At 52.2% G+C, this 22,665-nt stretch overlaps 10 protein-coding genes across 10 annotated transcripts; 6 read left to right on the top strand and 4 right to left on the bottom strand.

Annotated features, from left to right (window-relative positions):
- Positions 1–72: 72 nt before the first annotated feature.
- N7459_004140 (uncharacterized protein) lies at positions 73–1,033 on the top strand (the record flags this gene model as incomplete). Its single annotated transcript, XM_056943324.1, has 3 exons — positions 73–302; positions 448–676; positions 785–1,033. The coding sequence occupies 3 exons, from the start codon at positions 73–75 to the stop codon at positions 1,031–1,033; spliced, it is 708 nt and encodes a 235-aa protein (XP_056800207.1).
- A 746-nt stretch (positions 1,034–1,779) lies between these two features.
- N7459_004139 (uncharacterized protein) lies at positions 1,780–3,345 on the top strand (the record flags this gene model as incomplete). Its single annotated transcript, XM_056943323.1, has 1 exon — positions 1,780–3,345. The coding sequence occupies one exon, from the start codon at positions 1,780–1,782 to the stop codon at positions 3,343–3,345; it is 1,566 nt and encodes a 521-aa protein (XP_056800206.1).
- A 473-nt stretch (positions 3,346–3,818) lies between these two features.
- N7459_004138 (mitochondrial intermediate peptidase) lies at positions 3,819–6,206 on the bottom strand (the record flags this gene model as incomplete). The annotated part of the gene is made up of 1 exon (XM_056943322.1): positions 3,819–6,206. The coding sequence occupies one exon, from the start codon at positions 6,204–6,206 to the stop codon at positions 3,819–3,821; it is 2,388 nt and encodes a 795-aa protein (XP_056800205.1).
- A 112-nt stretch (positions 6,207–6,318) lies between these two features.
- On the top strand, positions 6,319–7,338 carry N7459_004137 (MICOS complex subunit MIC26/MIC27; the record flags this gene model as incomplete). Its single annotated transcript, XM_056943321.1, has 3 exons — positions 6,319–6,456; positions 6,536–6,637; positions 6,706–7,338. The coding sequence occupies 3 exons, from the start codon at positions 6,319–6,321 to the stop codon at positions 7,336–7,338; spliced, it is 873 nt and encodes a 290-aa protein (XP_056800204.1).
- Positions 7,339–7,588: 250 nt separating this feature from the next.
- Positions 7,589–8,789, bottom strand: N7459_004136 (uncharacterized protein; the record flags this gene model as incomplete). The annotated part of the gene is made up of 3 exons (XM_056943320.1): positions 7,589–8,410; positions 8,475–8,558; positions 8,616–8,789. 3 exons carry the CDS (start codon positions 8,787–8,789, stop codon positions 7,589–7,591), a joined length of 1,080 nt encoding a protein of 359 aa, XP_056800203.1.
- Positions 8,790–8,971: 182 nt separating this feature from the next.
- Positions 8,972–9,850, top strand: N7459_004135 (RNA methyltransferase; the record flags this gene model as incomplete). Its single annotated transcript, XM_056943319.1, has 4 exons — positions 8,972–9,048; positions 9,097–9,195; positions 9,254–9,546; positions 9,606–9,850. The coding sequence occupies 4 exons, from the start codon at positions 8,972–8,974 to the stop codon at positions 9,848–9,850; spliced, it is 714 nt and encodes a 237-aa protein (XP_056800202.1).
- A 480-nt stretch (positions 9,851–10,330) lies between these two features.
- On the top strand, positions 10,331–13,657 carry N7459_004134 (DUF3591 domain-containing protein; the record flags this gene model as incomplete). The annotated part of the gene is made up of 1 exon (XM_056943318.1): positions 10,331–13,657. The coding sequence occupies one exon, from the start codon at positions 10,331–10,333 to the stop codon at positions 13,655–13,657; it is 3,327 nt and encodes a 1,108-aa protein (XP_056800201.1).
- A 707-nt stretch (positions 13,658–14,364) lies between these two features.
- N7459_004133 (serine/threonine-protein kinase) lies at positions 14,365–17,452 on the bottom strand (the record flags this gene model as incomplete). Its single annotated transcript, XM_056943317.1, has 4 exons — positions 14,365–15,123; positions 15,176–15,238; positions 15,292–17,150; positions 17,206–17,452. 4 exons carry the CDS (start codon positions 17,450–17,452, stop codon positions 14,365–14,367), a joined length of 2,928 nt encoding a protein of 975 aa, XP_056800200.1.
- Positions 17,453–18,035: 583 nt separating this feature from the next.
- Positions 18,036–19,589, bottom strand: N7459_004132 (FKBP-type peptidyl-prolyl cis-trans isomerase; the record flags this gene model as incomplete). The annotated part of the gene is made up of 3 exons (XM_056943316.1): positions 18,036–18,944; positions 18,998–19,444; positions 19,503–19,589. 3 exons carry the CDS (start codon positions 19,587–19,589, stop codon positions 18,036–18,038), a joined length of 1,443 nt encoding a protein of 480 aa, XP_056800199.1.
- Positions 19,590–20,183: 594 nt separating this feature from the next.
- On the top strand, positions 20,184–21,887 carry N7459_004131 (putative DNA damage repair protein Mus42; the record flags this gene model as incomplete). Its single annotated transcript, XM_056943315.1, has 1 exon — positions 20,184–21,887. One exon carries the CDS (start codon positions 20,184–20,186, stop codon positions 21,885–21,887), a length of 1,704 nt encoding a protein of 567 aa, XP_056800198.1.
- Between the last annotated feature and the right edge of the window lie 778 nt (positions 21,888–22,665).

Here is a 22,665-nt window from a genome sequence, read left to right as displayed (position 1 = left end):
GCAAATCCCATCTTGACTTCTTCATCCTTCTTCACTAAACACCGTGTCCGCTGAGGTCCTGACTCCCTCGTCATGAAGCTCGTGATCGGTGGCTCGACCGGCTATGTCGCCACGGAGTTGATCCGCCAGGGCCTCAAGAACCCAGCGATCACCTCCATCGTCGCGCTTGGCCGACGCGAGACCCCCGCGCCACCAGGAAGTGAACTGGCAGCTGCAAAGCTAAATTCGGTCGTCTGCAACAACTTTGAGAGCTATCCCAGCAATGTGAAGCATGAACTCGAGAATGCAGATGCTTGTATTTGGTATCCTATCTGTTTCCCATTCGGATTACTCCTCACTGGTTGCATGTCTTCTTCTGCTGTCTGGATGAGAAAGAAAACCAATTGGCCATACCGATCATTTAAGCATTTAATCTCATGGAAGACCTTCTCACTGACTTGGGCATAGGACCATCGCCGTGACGCCGATGAAGCTCCAGACAACCCCGTTCGAAGAGACGTGTAAGATCTGCCGCGACTACGCCACCACTGCCATCCGGACTCTTGATGGCCTCCGCCTCAAACCGACTGGGCCGCTACGCTTTCTCTACATGAGCGGTCATTTTGCCCCACGTAGGCGAGAAGAGGTGCCGAAACAACTGCAAGACCACGGCCTCATCAATTACGGCCTATTGCGGGTATGTATCGATCTGGATCTCCACAATTTCCCCCGGACTTGCTTTACTTTGTCCTTCTTACAGTGGATCATACAACTCAAATTCTAACTACGATGAATGCCACTCTAGGGTGAGGCTGAGACGCTCATCCTCGCATACGGGGACCAGTCCGAAGGCGCTGTCCAGTCTTGCGTTGTCAAGCCGGGCCTCATTGACTCTCCAGAGAGGGAGACGCGAGAGATTCCGGGTCTCCCCCATATTGACCTGCCACAGATCGCTGCAGCTCTACTGGACCAGGTTATCAATGGGTTTGAGAAGAGTACTTTGACCAATGACGACTTGGTTCGCATTGGACAGAAAGCTTTGGCCGGGCAATAGAAAGCGTGGAGTATGCCATTGAAGAGGGCGAATAAAGACAAACGTCTTACTTCTGCCAGGGAGTACTTGCACAACTGCGATATCCAATAGGTATATAGTCATGTCAACCCATGGGCGCTTGGTCAACACGATCACCGAAGACTCGAACCTGGTTGAGATCCCCTTGATAAAATGGGGTTGGGTGTGTATGAACAGAACTCGTTTGAGTTTTGAAACTTGCTTATGCTCATAAAACCCTCTGTAAAAAGACACCGTGATCTGGGGGGGGGGGCGCATCGTGTCCCACGCGGGAAGTAGACGATCAGTCTCTTGGGGGCGGGAATTGAAGCCGCGCGGACTATACGAAACCAGCCATCCTATATATATTATTATATAGAGTCGCCCCCACAGCATAAGCCGGAAGATCTAGGGGTTTGGTCCAGTTTCATCGGGCATCTGAAACTTTCCAGGCAGATCTGACTCGTATCACAGAAGCGTTTGGCTCCCTGGGGATCGACAGCAGGTGAGGAAGTACGGTGGGTCGCAGACGGGATGAAGCGTGCCAGCGGCGAATCAACTTCCATGCTCACCACAACTACCCGTTTTCATCATATTCAGAGGTTTCGTGTCCTCCCAGTCTTTGCAACCCTGACGATCTGTCATGTCGTCATGGTAAGCACGAGGGCCTGACATTGTGCCGCAGGACTTCTCCGTCTTCAAGTACAGACCGTCCGTCCCTTGCGCTGCTGCTGTGGGTGTGAGATGCCATGGTGAAATCTCCAATTTCTCTGACCCGACGGGGGAAGTTCATCCTGCTTGCGGTTTTTGTGGTTTCTGCGCTGGCGCCCTTCTTCACATCCGATTCCCGCGTCCCTTCAAGTCTCCCCAACCCTGGCGTCCTTCCTCAATCGCCACACGCAGACGGTGTTCAGAATGGCTTCAGCGACAGCGTCGACGACAAGTCCCGTCACTCCGGTTCCGCCAAGACCCCATCGAAAGATTCCACCGTTAAAGAGGACGGTCTCAGAGACGCTGTCGGCTGCCAAGTTGATCTGGACTTCTTGAGACTCTACTCTCCTGAAGACTCGGTTCAGTATACCCGCTGGGAAATCGACGTCGTCCGTTCGAACAAGTTCACGAGCTTCTCCGAGAAGCTGGATCTCCCGCCCCCTTCTACCGACTACACACTCCTACACTTAAATGGCGAGAGCCAGCACATGACACTTCCCAAAGGACGATGTGGTTCAAAGATTACCATTCAAGCACCGGTACCCGCACCAAAGCCCGACGCGTCTCATTTGATTTTCGGTGTTGCGACCACGCTGGGCCGGCTGAGCGATTCAATAGAGCCATTTGCACAATGGGCAGGAGGAACGAAGGCCCGGCTGATTGCGGTGGTGGAAGACGACGGGGTAGTGGAGAAGAAATCGATTCTGCAACGGGCAGCCGATCTGGATGTCCGCCTCACAATCCTCGAATCTGACGCAGAGTACCTGGACCGGTACTTTTCCTTGACCCAGGTCCTCTTGCAGAATATGGAATCCTCCACGAAATGGGCGGTTTTAATCGACGACGACACCTTCTTCCCATCGATGTCTCAACTCGTCGATCGGCTTGCTACTTACGATGCCTCGAAACCTTACTACGTTGGCGCGGTGACGGAAGACCTCTCTCAGATGGCTTCCTTTGGATACGTTGGGTACGGCGGCGCTGGGATATTCCTCTCTGCTCCACTCTTGCAAGAAATGAATCAATTCTACGACGACTGCTACACGTACGAAGACACCGGCGATATCCGGGTCGCTCGGTGCATCTACCTGCACACCACCACCAAACTGACCTGGGATCGAAGACTCTTCCAGATGGACCTGCACTCCGACGCCTCCGGATTCTACGAATCCGGCCGACAGCTACCGCTCTCAATCCATCATTGGAGGACTCCGGAATGGTACCCCGTGGACGTCGTGGCCATGAGCAAGGCTGCCAGGATCTGCGGCGACGACTGCCAGCTTCAGCGCTGGCATCTCGGGGGTAGCTGGTATCTTGTCAATGGATTTGCGGTGGTGCAATACTCCGAGCCACTGCAGGGTATGGACCTGATTGCCATGGAGCAGACATGGGAACTCACTGAATGGAGTCGAGAGGATGACTACGCGTTCAGCTTGGGACCGCTGCGCCCAATGGACCCTGGAAAGGTGTTGTTCCGCTTGCAACGGGCCGTGCTCGAGGGCCCAAATCGCCTTCGACAAATTTATATGCGTGAATCGATTTCAGATGATGGTCCGACGCAGGTAGTCGAGGTCATTTGGACGGATGTTTCGAAAGGAAGGTAAACTATTGTAACATTTTTTTTTCTGGTCTATACTGTCGGATCATGGGTTCATAGATAATGAGAAGAGAATTTCCAAGACTTATTCTAATCGTTGGTCCACGTCAAACTTCTTGATCCATCACGATCAAAGTGGAATCCTTATATCTTTTCTGCGCAAATCCAATGCAACTCGTATGCTTGTTACGAGCGAGAAATCGCTGCTGGCCAAGATTAGCCACTAACGTGGCGGGTTGACCAGTCTGAGACTGTTTAGTCCAACACACTCCACAGGCTTTGGTTCCCCGTTAAGATGACCGGACCTGTCGGTGCCATTGGAAGATAACCGTTCCTGGAATTTACTGTACAATGGTGTTGCGCGCCTTGGGACGACTGGCGTGAATCCAAATTCGTTCCAGGAGAAATGGAAGATAGGTCTCAAATAGAGGCCAAGAATTATATAGGGGGATATCATTGTAAAAGTACAGGTGCGCCACGCTACCCAGACACCCCGTCTCGGCCCAATCCCCAGCGGCCAACCTCGCGCATGGCTTCATCGCCTCCTTCCACCAGGCGGCCACTTGCATTGGAGGGATTAGCCTCGCCCAATACACCGGCAACACACTGCCAACCATTCCGTCCACCTCCCCAGCGGAGGACCTCATTCTTGTACCGCTCGCCAGCAGTACGGTCGACAGATGCCCGTCCCGAATGGAAGACATCCTGCCAGATCTTGTTGGCAATTGCTCGGTCGAAAATGTAGCTGTAGTATGTGGCGCCGTAGCCATAGAGGTGGCCAAAGAAGCCTTGCCAGGAGGTCCGGGGCTGAACGCCATCCGGCTCCGGCAGGCTGGCATACTGAGAAAAGACACGGTGATAGATATCCGTGGTGTCGATGCCGTTGGCGGCATCACTAGACGGGATAGAGTGATAGGCTTGGTCAACAAGAGCCATGAGGATCTGCGCTTCGTTCTCAACCGCGCCGTAGATTGAGCCATGGGCAGTGCGGTCCAATTCCATGCTATGCATCATGCTTTCCGACAGAGGTTCGTTCGTCTTCCAGTGTCGTGCGTACAGAGAAAGAACCTCGGGGGCTGTGGCAAAGCTCTCCATCAGCACCGAAGGAAGTTCAGCAAAATCCGTTGCGCAGCGAGTGCCGGAGATAGACTGGAGGGGCGTTTGGCCTAGAATAGAGTGAACGGCATGGCCCATCTCGTGGAACAATGTCCGCACACTCTGTTCGCTCAAAAGAGTCGGACGACCTGAGCCAGAGGCGATCGGTTCCTGGAAGTCGCACACGAGGGCAATTGTCGGTAGCTGGCGCAGAGTGTTTGTTTCCGGGTCCACCGCAGTAGCCATGCCATCGTTCGGGTGTGCGGACTGGTCCATCGAAGCACACTCTGCAACCTCTTCGGCAGAGATCTCCCGCGAGCAACGCAATGTAAAATGCGCCGGGTTTGGATGCTTGCTGGGTCGGCTGAATAGATCGCAGTAGACCACCGCTATGTGCCGCTCAGCTTCATCCACCACGTCCAGACGACGGACGTCTGGGTGCCAGGTCTCACCGGGAGCTGCCTCCTGGGGTACCAGACGCACTCCGTAGAGTCGATCAAACAGTCTAGAAAGACCTTGCATGACTGTGCCCAGGGAAAAGAATTCAGGGACAGCGCTTAATTGACGAGACCGACGAGACTGGGAATACTCTAGAACGCGTTTGTGGACATAGAACGCATGGTCCCAGGGCTGAAGTAAGCTTCCCTTCATCTGTTGCAATTGAGCTAGCTCTTCTTGGACAGGCCCGCGGTTATTCGAGATGAGTGAGGTCAGGAAATTTGAAACTGCCTCGGGCGTCTTGGCCATCTTGTCACTGAGGGTCATGTCCGCGAAGCTATTATAGCCAGAAAGCTGGGCCAGCTCTGACCGTTTCATCAAAAGCTTCTCAAGTCGATGGATCTGGCGCGAGCTCGATGTCCGAGTGGCCAGATATACATCTTGTCGAACTGTTTCGTTTCGTACGGAACGTAACACCAACCTAGGGATAATGCCCGCCGTCGGAACTGGTGCCTTATTATTCCATTTTCGGATTTGCTGGACCACAATGGGATCCAACCCTTGAAGGCTATTGGCATTGAACACCACTTGAGATCGAGCCGGCTCTGCGCCATTTACAAACTCGGAGCCCACTTGGCTAACGTCATTGGAGAGATTCACGAAGCGCTGTCTTTCGTTCGGGGGCATATGGATTGCCGAGTTTGTGAAATCCTTCATGAGAATCTGCGCCACAATCATCTCCGCCTCAGTCCAATGTGATGTCACATCGGGGTTGGCAAAAGCCTTGCCGAGCTGCTCGTGAAGCCCGGTCGTCGTGTTCAATACGTTCATGTATTCAAACATCAGAGCATACGCCTGCGTCGCTGCTTCTTGAATTCGCGGATCGGGGTGAATAGTTCGGATGAAATCAGAGAGATCGATCACACGGCATAAGACGTCGCTAAGCCGGTCCAAGTTCCGAGCCAGAGCTCGGTAATCGTCCAGGGTTGATGCACTAAGAACCTTGGCCACGATATTCTGGCATCTCTGTAGCGATATATGGGCAAACGCCCGGAAGCCATCTGGGCTTGTCAGGTATTGATTCTGAACCAACCCTGCCCGCTTTGGAACAGCCGAGCTGCGCTGTTGCGAGAAGTCCCTCCAAAAGAGTCTTGAGTCGAAAACACGGCGTAGGATATCATCATCGGCATTCTTCTTCCGGGTGCAATTATCTGCAGGGACGTAGTCGGAGTGGGATCGAGGAGCTGGCGATGGGGCGCTCGCGAATGCGCGGGAATGTCGTTGCAGGTGACATTTGCGGCATGTCCACGACCGGCGCCCAAGGGGGCGCAGCATGATAAAAGTGGTAAAAACAGCAGTAAATAGCCTCCCAAAAACGTGCAAAGTCACCTATCGAAACAATGAAGGAACCAGAGCAGATAATGAGTTATGAGAGAGGACGCGGGCAATGACGGAGTTTTCCTGGGTCCGCCGAGCCGAAGAATTCCCGTCTTGGCTTCAACCCGACTTTGCTTCATCCTCACTCCTCTCCCTCTGCTTCCTCCCCCACATCCCCAGCATGTCGTTCCGCCCGATCTTGCAGCAGGTAGGTTCACTTATCTAAAGCTCCACTGGCTGGTTCCCGGTGCAATTGACCCGTCAATGTCATACTGACACCGCTGTAGCGGGCTGTGGCTCCGATCGCAGCCACCCTCCTCGCAGGAGGCATGGCTCTCTACCCCAAGCAGACAGCCTTCGCAGAGGGTCCTCAACAGGTTGGGCCACCAGTTTCGTCGCTTTGATGTATCAAGTTCTAGATCGATCTTTCTGACACATGACTCCTTGCCTAATATAGAGGAAACCCATCTACGACGACTTCCCATCTGACATCCCCGAACCCACCAAGCCCGCGCCTGCACCCGAAGCTCCCAAGACCATCTCTCTGCCGTCGTCGCAACAAACTCCCTCCTCGCCGACCCCGACAGACATCCTGACCGCTCAGATCCGGCAAGCCCGACTCTTCATCTACTCACACTCCCTTGCCGCGGAGAATGGTTTCAACGACTTCCTATCTCGCGCCCTGCACATCGAAAATGCATTCACCAACACCGTTGCCTCGCTCGCTCCTTCTCCCGAGTCTGGCGAGCGCCTTACCCCCGGCGGTATCTACGTCGTCGTGGCCGCCATGGCCGGCTCCATCGTGTCACGCAACCGCGGCATCTTCCTTCGCACCCTGTCGCCGCTCGCCTTCGGCACTGTCGCTGCTTACACCCTTCTGCCTGTCACCATGAAGAACGTTGGCGATCTTGCATGGGAGTACGAGAAGCGGTTCCCCGCTGTTGCGGATCAGCACATTGCTTTCCGGGAGCGGGCCGAGCACATTTGGTATACCGGCATTGCACACAGCGGTATGGCCCGTCAGATGATGGAAGAGAAGATCGGTGATACTCGCAAGAAGCTAGAGGAGTTGGTGAGCAAGGGACATTAGAAATAGCTTGGTTTGATACTGTCCACCCCCGCTGGGTTTCCGAAGGGTTTCATCTGTTGCATATGTACGTTTAGAACTCGTTAGATCCGAAGATATAATCCGGACCAATTTCCTTTGTCTGGCAAGGAAAAAGCATTGTGTAATTGATGGCCTGACAGCGGGAGTGCTGCATGAAATACTGTATTGGTATAATTGCTGAAACTCGTGAATTCTCTACATCAAGTCCAATGATCCCACCCATCTTATGTCGTCAACCTTCTTGCGTAGGTCCAGGTTCTCCTTCCACAGTCTCACCTGCAGCGGGGGCTGGGCTGCTCGAGTCAGCGGGCGAGACACCTGCTTTAGGTGGCGGAGGAAGAGGTGTTCCCTTCCTCGATGGCGCATAATCTTGCTCCCGGCTCTTCTGTTCTCCCTCGGCAAAGTATTCATCAAAAGCTCCGCCGGGACGCGGTTTTCCAGCACGGCGGCTCGAGGATGATCGGCCTTCCGGAGGCGACGTTACTCTTGTCTGTGACTGTGAGGTGAGAGGAGGAGGTGATGCCATGTTTGCCGGTACGAGAAAGTCCCCCGGGGGCCTGGCAGTCATTCCAGTCGTTCCGATGCTGTTGATTTGTGGATATTCTGTTGAGCTGCCATCTCCTCGGGTTTCAAATACAACCTCGCCGGGTCCCTCCACCTCTTCTCCCAGTCCAATGGGGAGTCTGTGCAAAGCACCGAAGCCTAGCTCTGCACCAACAGCGCCTTCGCCACCCCAGCCTCGCGTAGGAATGAGTTCCACTTCCCGGACAACATCAAATTCGCTGTTGTATACCCACAAGATCAGCGTGCGATCGAGGTGGTCCTCCACCAATTCACCGAGCGCGGATTCCCCCCGCAATGTCCCGCTCGGTGTCCCAATGATGTAGTCAGAATGTGGAAGCAACCCTGCACGATAGGCTGGACTTATTGGCGACGGGATTGATAAGACATGCCAGATGTTTTGTGTGGATGAAAGAGGGGCTAGCTGCAGCGCAACACCGAGGGATGGATTTGCTGCTGGTACCGGAACGGTGACTGAGTGTGTTCTTTGACCCTGCATAGCAATACCACGCATTAGCAAGGATACATATTGTCAACAGAGAAAAACCATGCAGTACCTTGGCGCTCCAAACTTCCAGCGTCAAACTTGACCCGGCGCAATTCCGGACCTCTGTCGCAAAGAGATTCGGGTCTGGATCTTCCTGCAGACAGCGTTAGCAACCCTGCAAATTCACCCATCAACTGAAACATATCCATACAATGGTGTGGCCATTTATTCCCACGATAAAGTCAAACCAAGGCTCCAAAGGCAGCTCCGACTCCTTATTGCGGAGAACCTGGAATCCGAAGGCGTTATCACTTGGCCCATTCCGTGGTTGCTGGACTGGCTCGCCGTCAAGACGCCCAATAAAGCGATTGAGTGCACCGAACATTGTGCTACCTAGCCGATTTTCGAGCACGATTGAGTAGGCAATAGACTGAATCGGGGTTGTCAAGATGAAGCTCCCACGGGCATGCGAGCTGGCCAGTTTCGGGTGCAAACACAACAAACATTTCCCGCCTTTATCACTTATCGCGCATCTTCGATTTATATTATTTCCGTCTCTAAGCCGCCATGGAGGATTCGGAGGAGGCACCGCCCGAGGTGCATCATTACGATCATATTCAAGAGGTTCCATGGGATATCCAGAAGTAATTTGCCCGCCATGTGGAACCGAACAATGCTGACTCGATTCACAGTTACTGGGCACAACGATATCGCATCTTCTCCAAGTACGACGAAGGGATCTGGTTGACTGATGACGCTTGGTTTGGGGTCACACCAGAACCAGTCGCCAAGTATGTGCTATCTGTTTTCCTCATTCATACAATGTATGAATCTCACATGTTTTCGCAGTAAAATAGCCGCACATCTTGCTGAGGCGGCTCCTGCCAGTCGAAGTATCCTGGTTGATGCCTTTGCTGGTGCGGGTGGCAATACGATTGCTTTTGCAAAGACTGGCAAATGGAAACGTGTGTATGGCATCGAGAAAAACCCTGCTGTTCTCCAATGTGCCAAACACAATGCCAAGATCTACGGAGTTGAGAACAAAATCACTTGGTTCGAGGGTGACTGCTTTCAGATCCTCAAGAATCAACTCAAGGATCTAGCACCATACAGTATCATATTTGCGAGTCCTCCATGGGGTGGTATGACTCTTCCCTTTTCTAGCTCAGAAAGAGTCAACAACTCATCATGGATATCACAGGTCCTGGGTATCGCTCAGATCAGGTGTTTAATCTACGCACCATGGAACCATATTCCCTTGAAACTCTTTACAAGGAGTATTCAATGTTTACCAAACACATGGCCTTGTATCTTCCTAGGACTTCGGATGTTAAGCAGCTGGTGAAGTATGTTCCTGACGGGCAGAAAGCGACGGTGATGCATTATTGCATGGAGGGTGCCAGCAAGGCATTGTGTATCTTCTATGGCGATTTCAATGTACAATAAGGCTTTGACTTGTTGATTTTTCTCTGGTTCTGAGGCACGAATGTTTACGATCTTCTCTTAATATCGACTCACAGTTTGAGATGACATTCCTCTTGGTCTTTCTACTGCGTACATTGAGCAATGCCGAGCTGATTTCCCGATCGGGTTAGCGCCATGGGTGCCATTTCGGTCGTCGCGGCCGCGTTCTCAAGTTCCCGTGAATCGGATCGTCCTGCGCTTCACCCATTACTCCTTTACTCTTCAACCACCTCTGCCTGCCCTTACGCATTTGGCCGTGCACGTCCCTCCGTCCTTCTTGACAGATAGGATATCCCTCCTGATGTGCGCGGCTTAATATACTCCTTGTCGCCCGCTCGGCCCATCCAGCCTTCTCTTCGCCTACTTTCGTCTCCCGTTCTTTTCAAGTCAGATTGTGACTGGCCGCTCGCATTCCATCACCGGCTTCTTTGTCCCCGTGTTACCTGTCTTTGCTCACTGAAGATGCCTCACGCCACGCAAAACCAGGCCGCGGAGGCCCCGGAGGATGCAGACTTCGACAGTGTGATGCGACAGCTGAATAATTACGAAGCTGGCCCGGAGTTAGACTTCTTGTCGCGAGATTTGGATGTTGGTGAAAAAGCAGACGACGCGATCGACTACGAGGATTTTGACGATGATGAACTTCCCGAGGAAGAGGCTGTCGTGCCGACACGCCTTCCCACAAATGATACAACCCAGGATCCTTTTGCGGACCTGGGTGGGGATGATGCAGGTCTCTTTGGGACGGAGGATGATGTTTTTGGGGGAAAGGATGACCAAATGCAAGGCCAGGAAGACAATCTGGATGATCTTTTTGGTGAAGGGCCTCTATCTCCGCCTGCTGGTCAAGTGGATCACACCCAGGGCCTCTTCGAGGACGAGGGGCCATCATTGACGAACCAGCCTGTCGAGCTGCCACCTATCCCACCGACCACCGAATCACAGCCTCAGCCGATGGAAGAGGATGAATTACTCGATGACGCCAGTGTCGCATCGGAGGAGATGGACCCTGCTACGCTTCGCGCCTGGAAATTGCAGCAGGCTTTGTTTGCAATGTCAGGAACAGGACCTGATAATTTGCCCGCCCCTCCAGAGAATCATGAGGAGCTACTTCATTCATTATTCCCCCAGTTTGATCGCAATACCCTTCCCCGTTGGCTAGAGCTCATCCCTCACAAGAAGGCGTTCTTCCTTGGAAAGCAGCCCATCAAAGTCCCGAAGCCTGTTCTTCCTACAAAGGTCAACATTGAACTAGCTCCTGATCAAGAGCGCCTTTTCAGAACCGGCCAGCCGAACAAGCGAAGTCTCGACCATGAGTCCTTGGGAATTGTGATGATAACCGAAGCCGTCCAAGAGGAAGAGGGGGAAACAAAGGACGACTTTGAAATGGGCGATGCTGATGTGGATGAGGTGCTACCAGGGGGCCTCACTATGCAGGACCTGCGAACCATTTGCGCAGATTGGGACGTCAAGGATGACGACCTGGCTTTACCAGAAATTGAGCAAAAGCCAGCTTCGCAGATCCACGATATCTTTCATGAGGAGGGATTTGATATTTTTGACGACGTCCCTCATCCTTCCAAGAAACGCAAAACCGGGCCAGCTCCCATGGATGCCGTTGCCTTGTCACAGCTTGATATACCGCTGTTGGATGACCCAGAGAAAGCCGCTTCACAAGTCGCAAAGAAGGTTACCATTGACATGAATGACCCCAACATTCTCGTCGAAGAGTTACGACCAGATGCGGCCATTCATAAGCCTAAACACAATATCCCTCGCACCAGGGACGAGGTCGACATGAATTTCACTCGTCGTCTCACACAACGCTACAACATCTCGAACGACCAAGCCTACGATATGTTGAAGCAGAACCACCAGAACAAGATTCGCAGTACTCTCGGCAACGTCAGTCTCGAACACGCCCTGCCCGCCTTGCGCTTGCAGTGGCCTTACTATAAAACTGAACTGGCCAAGGCTGAAGCCAGATCTTTCCACCGACCTGCGATGTCCTTCCGTACAGGCCAGACTTCTTGGTTTAAGAATGCTGTGCATGTCAAACGAAAACACCAGAAGGGCAAAGATGCTAAGGCTCTTTACGAATCCACGAGATCACTTTCCCTGGCAGATAACTCGAACGTCTTGCTGGTGGAGTACTCCGAAGAACTCCCAATGGTGCTATCCAACTTCGGCATGTGCAACCGCTTCATCAACTACTATCGCCGGAAGAATCCAGATGATCCCACCCGTCCTAAGGCGGAGATTGGGGAGACGTCAGTTCTGTTACCACAGGATAAGAGTCCGTTCTCTATATTCGGTCACGTGGACCCGGGTGAGATTGTCCCTGCAATCTCAAATTCGATGTATCGGGCACCGCTCTTCCCTCATCAAACCAAGTCGAACGACTTCCTCGTCATCCGGAGCAGCACAGGCTCTGGGGGCAGTAACTACTTCGTCCGCAATATCGAGAATTTCTTCGTTGCTGGACAGCAGTTCCCTTCCGTTGACATACCCGGTCCTCACTCCCGGAAGGTAACCACTGTTGCCAAAAACCGCATGAAGATGCTCGTGTATCGATTATTGAAAAAGAGTGCCGACGAACGACTCTCAATTAGCGATGTGACAGCCCATATACCAGGCACCACTGATATGCAAAACCGACAAAAGGTCAAGGATTTCCTTCAGCACGACAAAGATACCAAGTACTGGAAACCGCTGGATCCAGTTCTTCCAGATCAGGACACCATTCGTGCGTGGGTCCAACCCGAAGACGTCTGCCTGCTTGAGTCCATGCAGGTTGGCCAACAACATCTTCACGATACCGGCTTTGGAAATGATGCCGAGAATGGAAACGATAATGATGACGATGAAGAAGGCGAGAGCTTTGAACAGCAGATGGCCCCCTGGAAAGCCAGTCGTAACTTTTTGCTGGCCTCTCAGGGCAAGGCTATGCTGAAGCTTCATGGCGAGGGTGATCCTACCGGCCGTGGTGAGGGCTTCAGCTTCATCAAGACCTCCATGAAGGGTGGCTTCAAGGCAATTGGTGAAAGTGTGGAGGATAAGCTCGATGCGCAGAGACTCAAGGAGCTTGGTGGCCACAGCTACAATGTGGCTCGCCAGCAAAAATCATACGAAACCTCGATCCGCCGGATCTGGGATGCACAAAAGGCTAGCTTGTCTTCGACTATCGAGCACTCTGATCAGGAAAGTGATGTCGATCAAGGAGATGAAGATGACTTCAACAAGCCGACGCCTCGCTCCGAGGCGCCGACACCCGCACCCAATCGACGTGACGATGAAACGACCAGTCAGTTCAGCAGAATGAGCTTCTCAAGCCAAAAGGGCAAGGTCCTGCGCATCACTCGTCAATTCAAGAACCCGAATGGCGAGATCGTGTCAAAGGAACAGCTGGTCTGGGACCCGCGCGTCATCAGGCATTATATCCAGCACCGTCACCGAAGCGAGGCTCTTACCACCAAGTTAGAATCTCTCCAACCAACCGGTGACCCGGAGGTCGACGCACGCAATCGCAAGTTACTCGAAGCCGAACTGAGCCGCCTGAATCGGAACAAGGAGCGTCGCTTCGCCCGTGAGAAACAAAAGGGTATTTCTCGTGCCGGCGACTCCCCTGCAGACGGCAAACCGACCGGCACTCAACGCAAGTGTGCCAACTGCGGCCAAGTCGGGCATATTAAGACAAACAAGAAGCTTTGCCCCCTGCTCAACGGCACGATGAAGCCGGAGGACCGTGTCACGGACTCTGCATTTTCTATGAACGCCCCCATTCTATAAGCTGGGGTGTTCTGAGCAGATGTCCTCTCGGCTTCTTGCTCTCCCCCGAACACCTTCAAAAATGATACCCCTGTCTCGAATATGTATTACCCGAGTCAATCTATCTGTTGTTTGCCTTTTCCTTCCTAAGCGCCAAAGAATGGTTCTGAATCTTCTAGCTTGCATCTGAGACTGGAAAATCCTATACCTCACGCACTTTGATGCGGACCTAGTATTAAATCTGTCCGCCAGCCTGGTCTGGCGTCTAAGCATATAAAACATGCGAATTCTGTTCATGTACATGTAACCCTTTTCTTTAATTGTCCAATCAGAATTGGAATTTATCTTCAATGCGTATATTCCCAGCACATGAGTTCGGGCCCTAGTGCTCGTACTCCGACATTCTCGTAATTTCAGTGTAGATATTGCTGCAACAAGATATAAGGTTTGTCTAATATCATACCCCTTGTGTACGAAGTGATTTACTTGGACCATAGAGCCAGTTTTGTGGCGGTATCTTATATCATTGATAATGATATACAAGAGCAGTGAGCATCCAAGCCAAGCCTCCAGACCAATCAGTGACTCTCGAGAGTTGGAAAGCTCTTATAGCACAAGGATATGAATAGTGGCAAGAAGGAATGTTGTGTACCTCGGGGCAGCGAGGAAGCAGTAGAAGTCTCTTCTCCAAGGCCCACGTTGAAGAGCCTTGTGATCTCGCGGCATCCTCACAGCACATACAGATCTGCCAACTGACCCCTAACAAATGGCTGTCGACCTCGTTCAGAGCTGAGAGCCAAAACCGGTCCTTTCGGTCGACGGTATGTATACCCCAAGAAAGCCCCCTTCTTGCGAATCTCCAGCGCGGTTCGGCCGACCTTTTTGTCCCGCAAGATTTTATCCCGAGGGCGTCTCTTTTCCCTCTTCTTCGCAGCCTCTTGGGCCTTCTGATCATCTGGCGTGTGTTCCATTGGAGGGGAATTATCTGACACTGGTTTGGCAGGAGGCATTGCATCTGGATTATGGGAGACATGTTTTTCAACGGCTGTGGGTGCAGACTTCGTGCTGGGCTCTTCGTCTGTGGACTCCGAATCGCTGGTATCCGATGGCTCAACGATGTTAGCGACAGGTTTCCAGTCGTCAAAGTATCTGGTGTCTTCCCAGTTTTTAACTCTGGGAATCAGCGGCGGTTGCATCAGATGCAGGTCGTTCCATCGAATACCTCGGAAGAAAGGATGTGCCTTGATGTCCGCTGCATCGTTGGGATAGACGTAATAGCTTGCAACGTTCCTATACCGGGGATCCATCGAATAGAGGAAATGCGACGAAACAGGTCGGCCTGCCAATATATCGTTGGCCTGATATTTCGGGGAGCACAGTCGGAACTCACGTTCCTGGAGGATTCGGTTGATGAGATCCATGGCCTCGTACGATATAATTCTATCTGTAGGTCTGTCTCTCGGGAATTGGAGAGTCCGTGCATGTTTCTGAAGATCTTCTTGTGAGTCAAGTCTATATGAGTTTGGTACAATGGCTTACAAGAATTTTGATCTTGGTGTCGTGCCGATTCTCACAGGCAAATGGGGTGAAGCCGTATAGACACTGTGGAAGAATTGTGAGGAATCTGTTCACCAATGCAAGGTAATTCTGCTCACCTCGTATAGAATGACCCCCAGACTCCACCAGTCGCAACGTCCGTCGTACATTTCGCCCCGAATCACTTCCGGTGCCATGTACTGGCTGGTACCAACCACGCTCTTTGCGAATCGACGTCGCTCTCTCCTGTTGCGCCAATCCAAAAGGTCTGTGGAGGGGGCCTCATGTTTGGAGTCATCGTTCAATCCTTGCGGGCCTGTATCTAGTTTGGGCTCTTTCTTGCCAGAGGCAGCCGTTTTTTGATCCTCTGCGTCCCCTGTGATAGCAATGCCGAGTTTTTCCAATAGGCCGTATCGGTGATTGTTATAATACGCCTGGTCGTGAGACCAATGACCATTGAACGCCAACCCAAAGTCTGAGATTTTCAAATGACCAGAAGCGGCAATGAGGAAATTGTCTGGCTTGATATCACGATGGATCCAGCAAAGTCGGTGGGCCTCTTCAATGCACATTATCATCTCCGCGATGTAGAACTTGGCCCAATCTTCGCGAAGCACATCCTTGCGGATCAACAATCCAAGAAAATCGCCGCCGACCATATAGTCCATGACAAGGTACAAGTAGTTGCCATCTTGGAAACTGGTAATCAACGGAACCACCCAGCGAGACTTTTCGGATGCCACGAGAAAGTCTCTCTCCGCTCTGATGTGGCCCTCTTGGGAGTTCCGGATCATGTCAGATTTTTTGATCATCTTCATAGCGTATACTTCCTTCATCTCTCCAGCCATGAACCTTCGCCGGCTATGCTTGGTCCCGTCAACGGCGGACCTCAATATTTCAAAAGGGCTATTTCTTGTGTTGGCGGTGCTGGGCTCCTGAGAGGAAGCCTCCTCGCCAGAAGTTCTCTTGCCGGTTCCCTTTTCACGTACCAAACGTACCACACCAAAGCTGCCTTTGCCCAGAACTTTGATGATTTCGTATCCGGCCATTGACACTGCGAAGTTGCTGCGAGTGCATTGCATGCTGGTCTTCAGGACACGACACTGACGCAGATATTCATTTTCTTGCAGTAACCAACTGCGCCTGGTTGTCAGTTGCTCGTCGGGAGCCAGCCCAAATGCAAAGATATGCTGCTCGAGCTCACGTTGACGCTGCACTCGTGGATCGGGGTTCTGAAGTATGGAGTTGAAATAGAGTTCCAGGAATATCTTGGCCACGGATGCAGCTTCGACGGTCAGTATGGAGGGCGCGATGCTTAGAGACTTGCTGCCAGGGGAAGTATATTCATTGGCAACGCGGTCTGACAGAGAGGACCAGTCCGCCACCGCTGCCTTGTCCTTATCTGACGAGGGTGAAAGCCCAGCAGGTGTCACAGGTGTTGGGGGAGTCGAATATCCACCTGGAGAACCGCTGCTGCTCGGTGTTGTGGAAGGATCCGAGCTGTCATTGGCACCATCGCCCTGCTTAATTGCGCTGATTGATACCGGAGAATCGGGTAAAAGAACGGTTGGTCTCGAGCGTAGATGTGTCCGACGAACGACGGTGGGTTGACCAAATGTCAGGGAGAGTCGCTGGGAGAATCGGTTGACCAGTTTCGAGTTCGGCAAGTTCTGCGGCTCGTTGGCGATGGGAGATGAAGTATTTCCCCCTTCAGCACACCCGCCGTTCTGTTGCATATCTTCTTCCCCTTGACCAACGTTTTCGCTTGTTGACGGTAGATCCCTTATAGTCGAAGGAAGTGCTCCATATGTCTCCAGCTGGGCGTTGATTAAAGGAGAGGCATTTGGTGAAGACTGGGGAGAAGAGATGCCTGCTCTGCAAACAAGACCGTTATGGTCTCTAGGTGAATGTGAAGTACACCGGTCACTCTCGGCGCTGTTGTTATCTTCGCATGATCCGAACTCGACACTCGTCTTGCCTGCATTACGGTTAACGGTCCATCCCACACATATAGACACTTTGCACGGGCTTACTATTGGAAGACCCCGCCAGCCCAAGCAGCAATAAGAATTTTGAGCCACTTCGGGTGAGTCTCACTCGGAGTCGATGCTTCCCCGACCCAGTGTGAAAGGGTTCAGAGGCAGGAGGGCTGTCTGATATTGCAGAATCAGCTGGAGACTGCTCGCACTTGTTGAGAGGCGCAGCTTTGTTGGGGATCCAAAGGCCAAAGACACTTCGCCGCTTTCGTACTTTCTTCCCATAAGAGACCGTGATTGTCATGTTGCAGAGACTCCAGCGAGATAAAGGAAAGATGGGTGTTGCCAGATATGAGACTATCCTTTGCGAAGTTCAGGAGCGTCAGTAACGATTGGGTGGTGACAACACTTGATGAAATAAATGGGAATCAAAAGACTTGGAGGTTGAAATGTTCCTGTCGGAGCTGGGTGACATTTGGCCGGAAACAACGAGACGAGATGGTTAAGTCGAGCAGCGGAAAGCGCTATCGCGGCGTGGCATCCATGGTTAATATTCAATCTTGGTCTGTACTGCAGAGAGGGCCGCCACTACACTGAAACTACGCAAAGGAAATGTTACAAGAGACGAACCCGGAGTATAAATGTCAGGAATCAGAGTGAATTCGTATAAATGAACAGGTACAGATTGGAAATCAAAATCGGGCACTTTTCCATGCAGAGGGTACAAATTCCTCGTGATAGCCTCGTCCCTGCCGGATCATCGGAGGCAACAAAAAGAAAGAAACAAGCAGGATATCACGGGAGAATCATGCAATCAAACCGGGAGAGCCATCAAAACACCCTTGCGAACAATGGTAGGGGGACAATAAAGAGACTGAACTAAGCGCTTACTTGATCTCGAGCAACTTGACGTCGAAGATCAGCTTGGAGTTTCCGGGAATTCCGGGAAGCGCCTTCTTGCCGTAAGCGAGATGGGGAGGAATTGTGATGCGGCGTTCACCACCGGGAGCCATGCCAGCAACACCGATGTCCCAGCCCTTGATGACCTCACCCTTGCCCAGCTTGAAGGAGAATGGCTTGCCCTTCTTGTTGGAGTCGAAGACCTTGCCGTCCTCGAGCTTGCCGATGTAGCGCATGGCAACAGTGTTGCCACTCTTGGCGGTAGCACCCTTGCCGAGCTTCTTGTCGTCAATCTTGACGCCCTTGACCTCCTTCACGCCGAGAGTGCCGGCGGGCTTGTCGCCATTGGGAGTAGGGCCCTGCTCAAGATTCTTGGCGAACTGGACCTTCTTGTCGGTCTTAGCCTCCTTCTTGGGCTCGACAGCGGCGGCATCGCCGTTGTTCTTCTTGAGCTTCTTCTGCTGAGCCTTGGTAAGGGCGGGCTCCTCCTTAGCGGCCTTGCCCTTAGCACCTTTAGCCATCATGTCATCCAGACCCTCCTCCTCGGTCTCAGCAGCACGCTTGTTCTTGCCCTTTCCCTTGGCCTCGACGAGCTTGGGGGCTTCCTCCTCCTCACTGTCAACCTCGGTGACACGGGGGTCCTCCATACCGTCAAGGTCGTCACTCTCGTCGTCTTCCATGGCCATGAGCTCCTCCATGTCAAGCTCATCCTCATCGGGGGACAGATCGTAGTCATCCTCATCCTCATCATCCTCCTCGTCTTCGCCAAAAGGAGGGTTACCATCATCAAGGCCGATAACATAGTTACCGGTGAGGTAGACAGTGTGGTTACCAGAGACCTTGAAGAAGACGCGCTCGCCCTCGCAAACGGTAATGTCCAGAGGCTGCTGGCAGTTCTGTGAAATGGTTAGATCATCATTTTGGATGTGGGGATAGATCTTGCACTTACCTGCTCGGGTTTCAGAGTACAGATAACGTTCTCATCAAGGTCCAGGCCCTCATCAGACTCGTCATCATCCTCGTCTTCGTCATCAGTGGCAGGGCCCTTGCCCTTGATAAGCTTGGAAATCGCAGCCTTGAGGTCAAAGCCACCATCATCTTCGTCGTCCTCGTCATCATCCTCATCCATGGCCTCCTCCAGCTCCTTCTGGGCGGCCGCCTGCTTCAGCTTGCGGGCCTTCTCCTTATCACTGGGGCCACCGTTGACTTCCTCGTCGTCGGAGTCCAGCTCATCGTCTTCCTCATCACTGTAGTCCTCGTCGTCAGACTCATCCAAGTCCAGACCGGGAGGAGGACGAATGATCTTCAAAGTGGCGCGCGAAGGCTTGCTCGAGTCGTTATCATCCTCGAATTCGGGAGCCTCGTCAGGGTCAATGGCAGCCATACTGACGCGAAACTAGGCTCATAGTCAGTCTTCTGCGCCTATATAGTGTATCGTAGAGTGTAATACTGACCGATGCGGCGGCATTGGGCACGGCGGGAACCATAGCTCCGGGAGGCACCCGGAGGGCATAGACTGCGACAGGCTGGACGGCAGACATTTTCGGCAATTTGTAAGAAAATAGAAACGCGAATGGAACACTCAAGACGAAATAAAGAAGGGAGAGAAGAGAGAGTGAAAATGAACCACCGGGACGAAACGGGCGTGGGTGGAGGAAGAAAAGATGCGACCCGAATCCAGCAGCAACAGAGATCGGCCGGAGCTCTTTTTTTTTTTCTTTCTTTTTTGCCTGCAGATTATTCAGCCAATCGCAGTTCTTTAGTGGCTTACACCGCTCGGTCCTAATTTGCCATCGTTGACCGCCGTGTCCACCGCCCGTCGCCGCATGGTTTCTGCCGGTGACGCGTGATGTCGCCGCGCCTCGAGACTCTTTGCAACTGGTGCATCGAAGCCTGTGAACTTCGCAGGTGTCCATGGTGCTTCTACTGGCCCAGCATGGGCTCTCGTCTCGAGGCCAATTCCAATACCATACGCAAACGCATCGAAACCCGTAAGTGTTCCACTATACCCGGTCTATGCATTCCCTCTGTCCTCACCAATCACACGCGATATAGACGACTTTCACGATGAGACGGGTGAGGAGTATGAGGCCTCCAACTTCGGCGGATTTGGAGACTATATGCGACGTAAAAAAATGAAGTTACAAAACTTGGATGCCGAAATCAGAGCCACATCTGGCGACTGTCCACCATTATTTCGCGGGATCGTTGCTCATGTCAATGGCTACACGCAGCCCTCTCTCCAAGATCTTCACCGTCTTATTGTCAGTCATGGTGGTGGCTTTCTGCAATATTTGGATGGGAAAACGTCTGCAACGCATATCATTGCGAGCTCCTTGACCCCAAAGAAGCGCGAAGAGTTCCGACGTTACCGCATTGTGAAGCCCACGTGGGTTACGGAGAGCATTAAAGCGGGGCGCCTGTTGCCATGGAATGACTTCCGTGTTGTGGATGAAGGGCAATCTCAGAAGGTTCTGAAATTTGGATCTGGCGGTATCACTAGTCAGACCAATAGCCCTAAGTCGAGCTATCGAGACCAGTCAAGCACAAGCTGGTACAACTCGCAGCTGACCGCCACGGGCACGATGGCCACGCGTCAAGATTCAAGGCAAAAGCCTACCACCCCAGCTTCCCAACAGCCTGCTAAACAACCTCCCTCCGGTGACGTTCAACTTTTGAGCTCCGCTATCGAAATGGAGACCAAATCCAGGCCACCAGCGAGCCATGAGAGCAGCCAGCAACAGGTCACAAAAACACCATCCAGAAAATACCCCGTCATGTGCGCGGAAGACGACGACGAACTGGAAAGTCCTCGTAAAGAGGATTCAACTCGGATTCAGGTTGATCCAGTCCTCAGTAACAGTGCCCACAAACCTCTGAATCTATCCGGGTCACAATTTATCTTACCCGCACAGCCAGAACCCAAGGCTCTCTCCGAGACACAGGGAGACATTAGATCAAAACTCAAGGCACAGGGAAAGCCTCGAGAGGATTCACGGTCTAGGTCTCCATGTCCACCTCCACGCCACAAGCAAGATCCCTCGCCGCCTCGCTCCGCTGGTACAGGGCTTCCATTCAAAGCCCAATTGGACCCTGAAACACTGGCTGCCCTACCTGAGGATATCCGCAATGAGGTCTTGGGCTATTATAATCAAAGTCCGACATCGTCCACCTCCCCAGTTCCGCATCCGACCCCATCGACATCTATATCGCATCCCACGCCCACTAAATCGAGTGCGCAGAAACGGCCAGCATCTCCACCCAGGAAAAAACCCAACCGGCTTCCAAAGACAGCAGGCAGCAATAGGACTTTAATGCAGTTGGGCTTTGTTTCACAGTCTGCGACAACTCCTCAAAACGAAGACATACCATCCAAACAACCACTCCCTGCCAAGGTTGAGCCCGAACAAGCATTTCAGCCTCCATCGGAACCACGGTCGGACACTCCACCTTCCACCTTTGCTCCGCCCAAACACCAAGCATCTCCCTCTCTCTCAGGCGGTCCTGTCTTCACATCCCAGCATGTATCAAATTTAGACGATCTTCGAGAGTCTATCAGCGCCTGGCACTCCGCTTTCATGTCCGATGGTCCGTACAAAGATGATGTTGAATCAATGTGCACATATCTCCGCCGGGTAATTGCGGAGGAGAAGGATGTCGACAAAGCTACGTCTGTGGTGCGTTGGTTGACGTGGCTTGTCAATAAGAACTCCGGTCAAAACACAAGTCCTAGCGCTGAACAGGATGTGATCACTTGGATGGAGGCCATTCAAATGATGCAAGAAAGGGTACAGACTGCCTTATCAGCTACGGGGCTACCACCTGTGGGCTTTGAGTAGTCATTAACCAAAACGCCTAATATACATGGCGGACGCGACGCAATAATGAATGATGATATACCCTGGCACTTCGGTGCACCAATTAGGAAACCATCCTTTCCAGACCGAGGTCTATCCTGAACCCAGTTTCTATTTCAATACGTAGGCCCGTGTTTCATCCTATACAATCGTTCTTGGGCATCTAGATTATGAAGTGATATCTTGACAGGGCTCAATACCTGTCAATCCCGTTGCGGTGGGCAGCTTGACAGACAGCTTAGCGAAATCACTATTCTCGTTCATTCCGCGGTTTTACTTGGCTCATATTTACCCCTTCGTTGTCCCAATCGCACACCTTACCTTTCAAGCATTTGAACGGCTCTCCAGCGTCGCTGGGCCTAACGCTTGGGGTATATATATTCTCAACCTCCTGCATTTACTTAGGTAGCCCATACCTATTGTGGTCAACACTTACTAGAGATGAAGTGCCTCAACAGCCTAAATGGCCTCTCATATAATATCTATGGATGATATACTTTCCTTGAACCGGGATACCATATGAAAACTAAATCTTATTAAGATCCAAGGTGAATGTCGAAGAAACAGAATACCTCATGATGTCAATCTTCTGACCCTGTTCCCATGAACTGGGCTTGTGGTTTAGTGGTATAATACCCCCTTAGCATGGGGGTGGTCCGGGGTTCGATTCCCCGCGAGTCCATCTTTTTGCTTTTTGGCCCCGCTAGGCCTTACAGATGTGGCGACTTGGTCTGCGAAAAGCGTGTCAATAATCTTTGCT

This window comes from Penicillium hispanicum (genome assembly GCF_028827665.1).
Source record: "Penicillium hispanicum strain IBT 35686 chromosome Unknown utg000004l_segment0_segment0, whole genome shotgun sequence".
Classification (NCBI taxonomy): Eukaryota; Fungi; Ascomycota; class Eurotiomycetes; order Eurotiales; family Aspergillaceae; genus Penicillium; species Penicillium hispanicum.
Note: the sequence above shows the minus strand (reverse complement) of the source record. Positions and strands in the feature narration are given on the sequence as shown.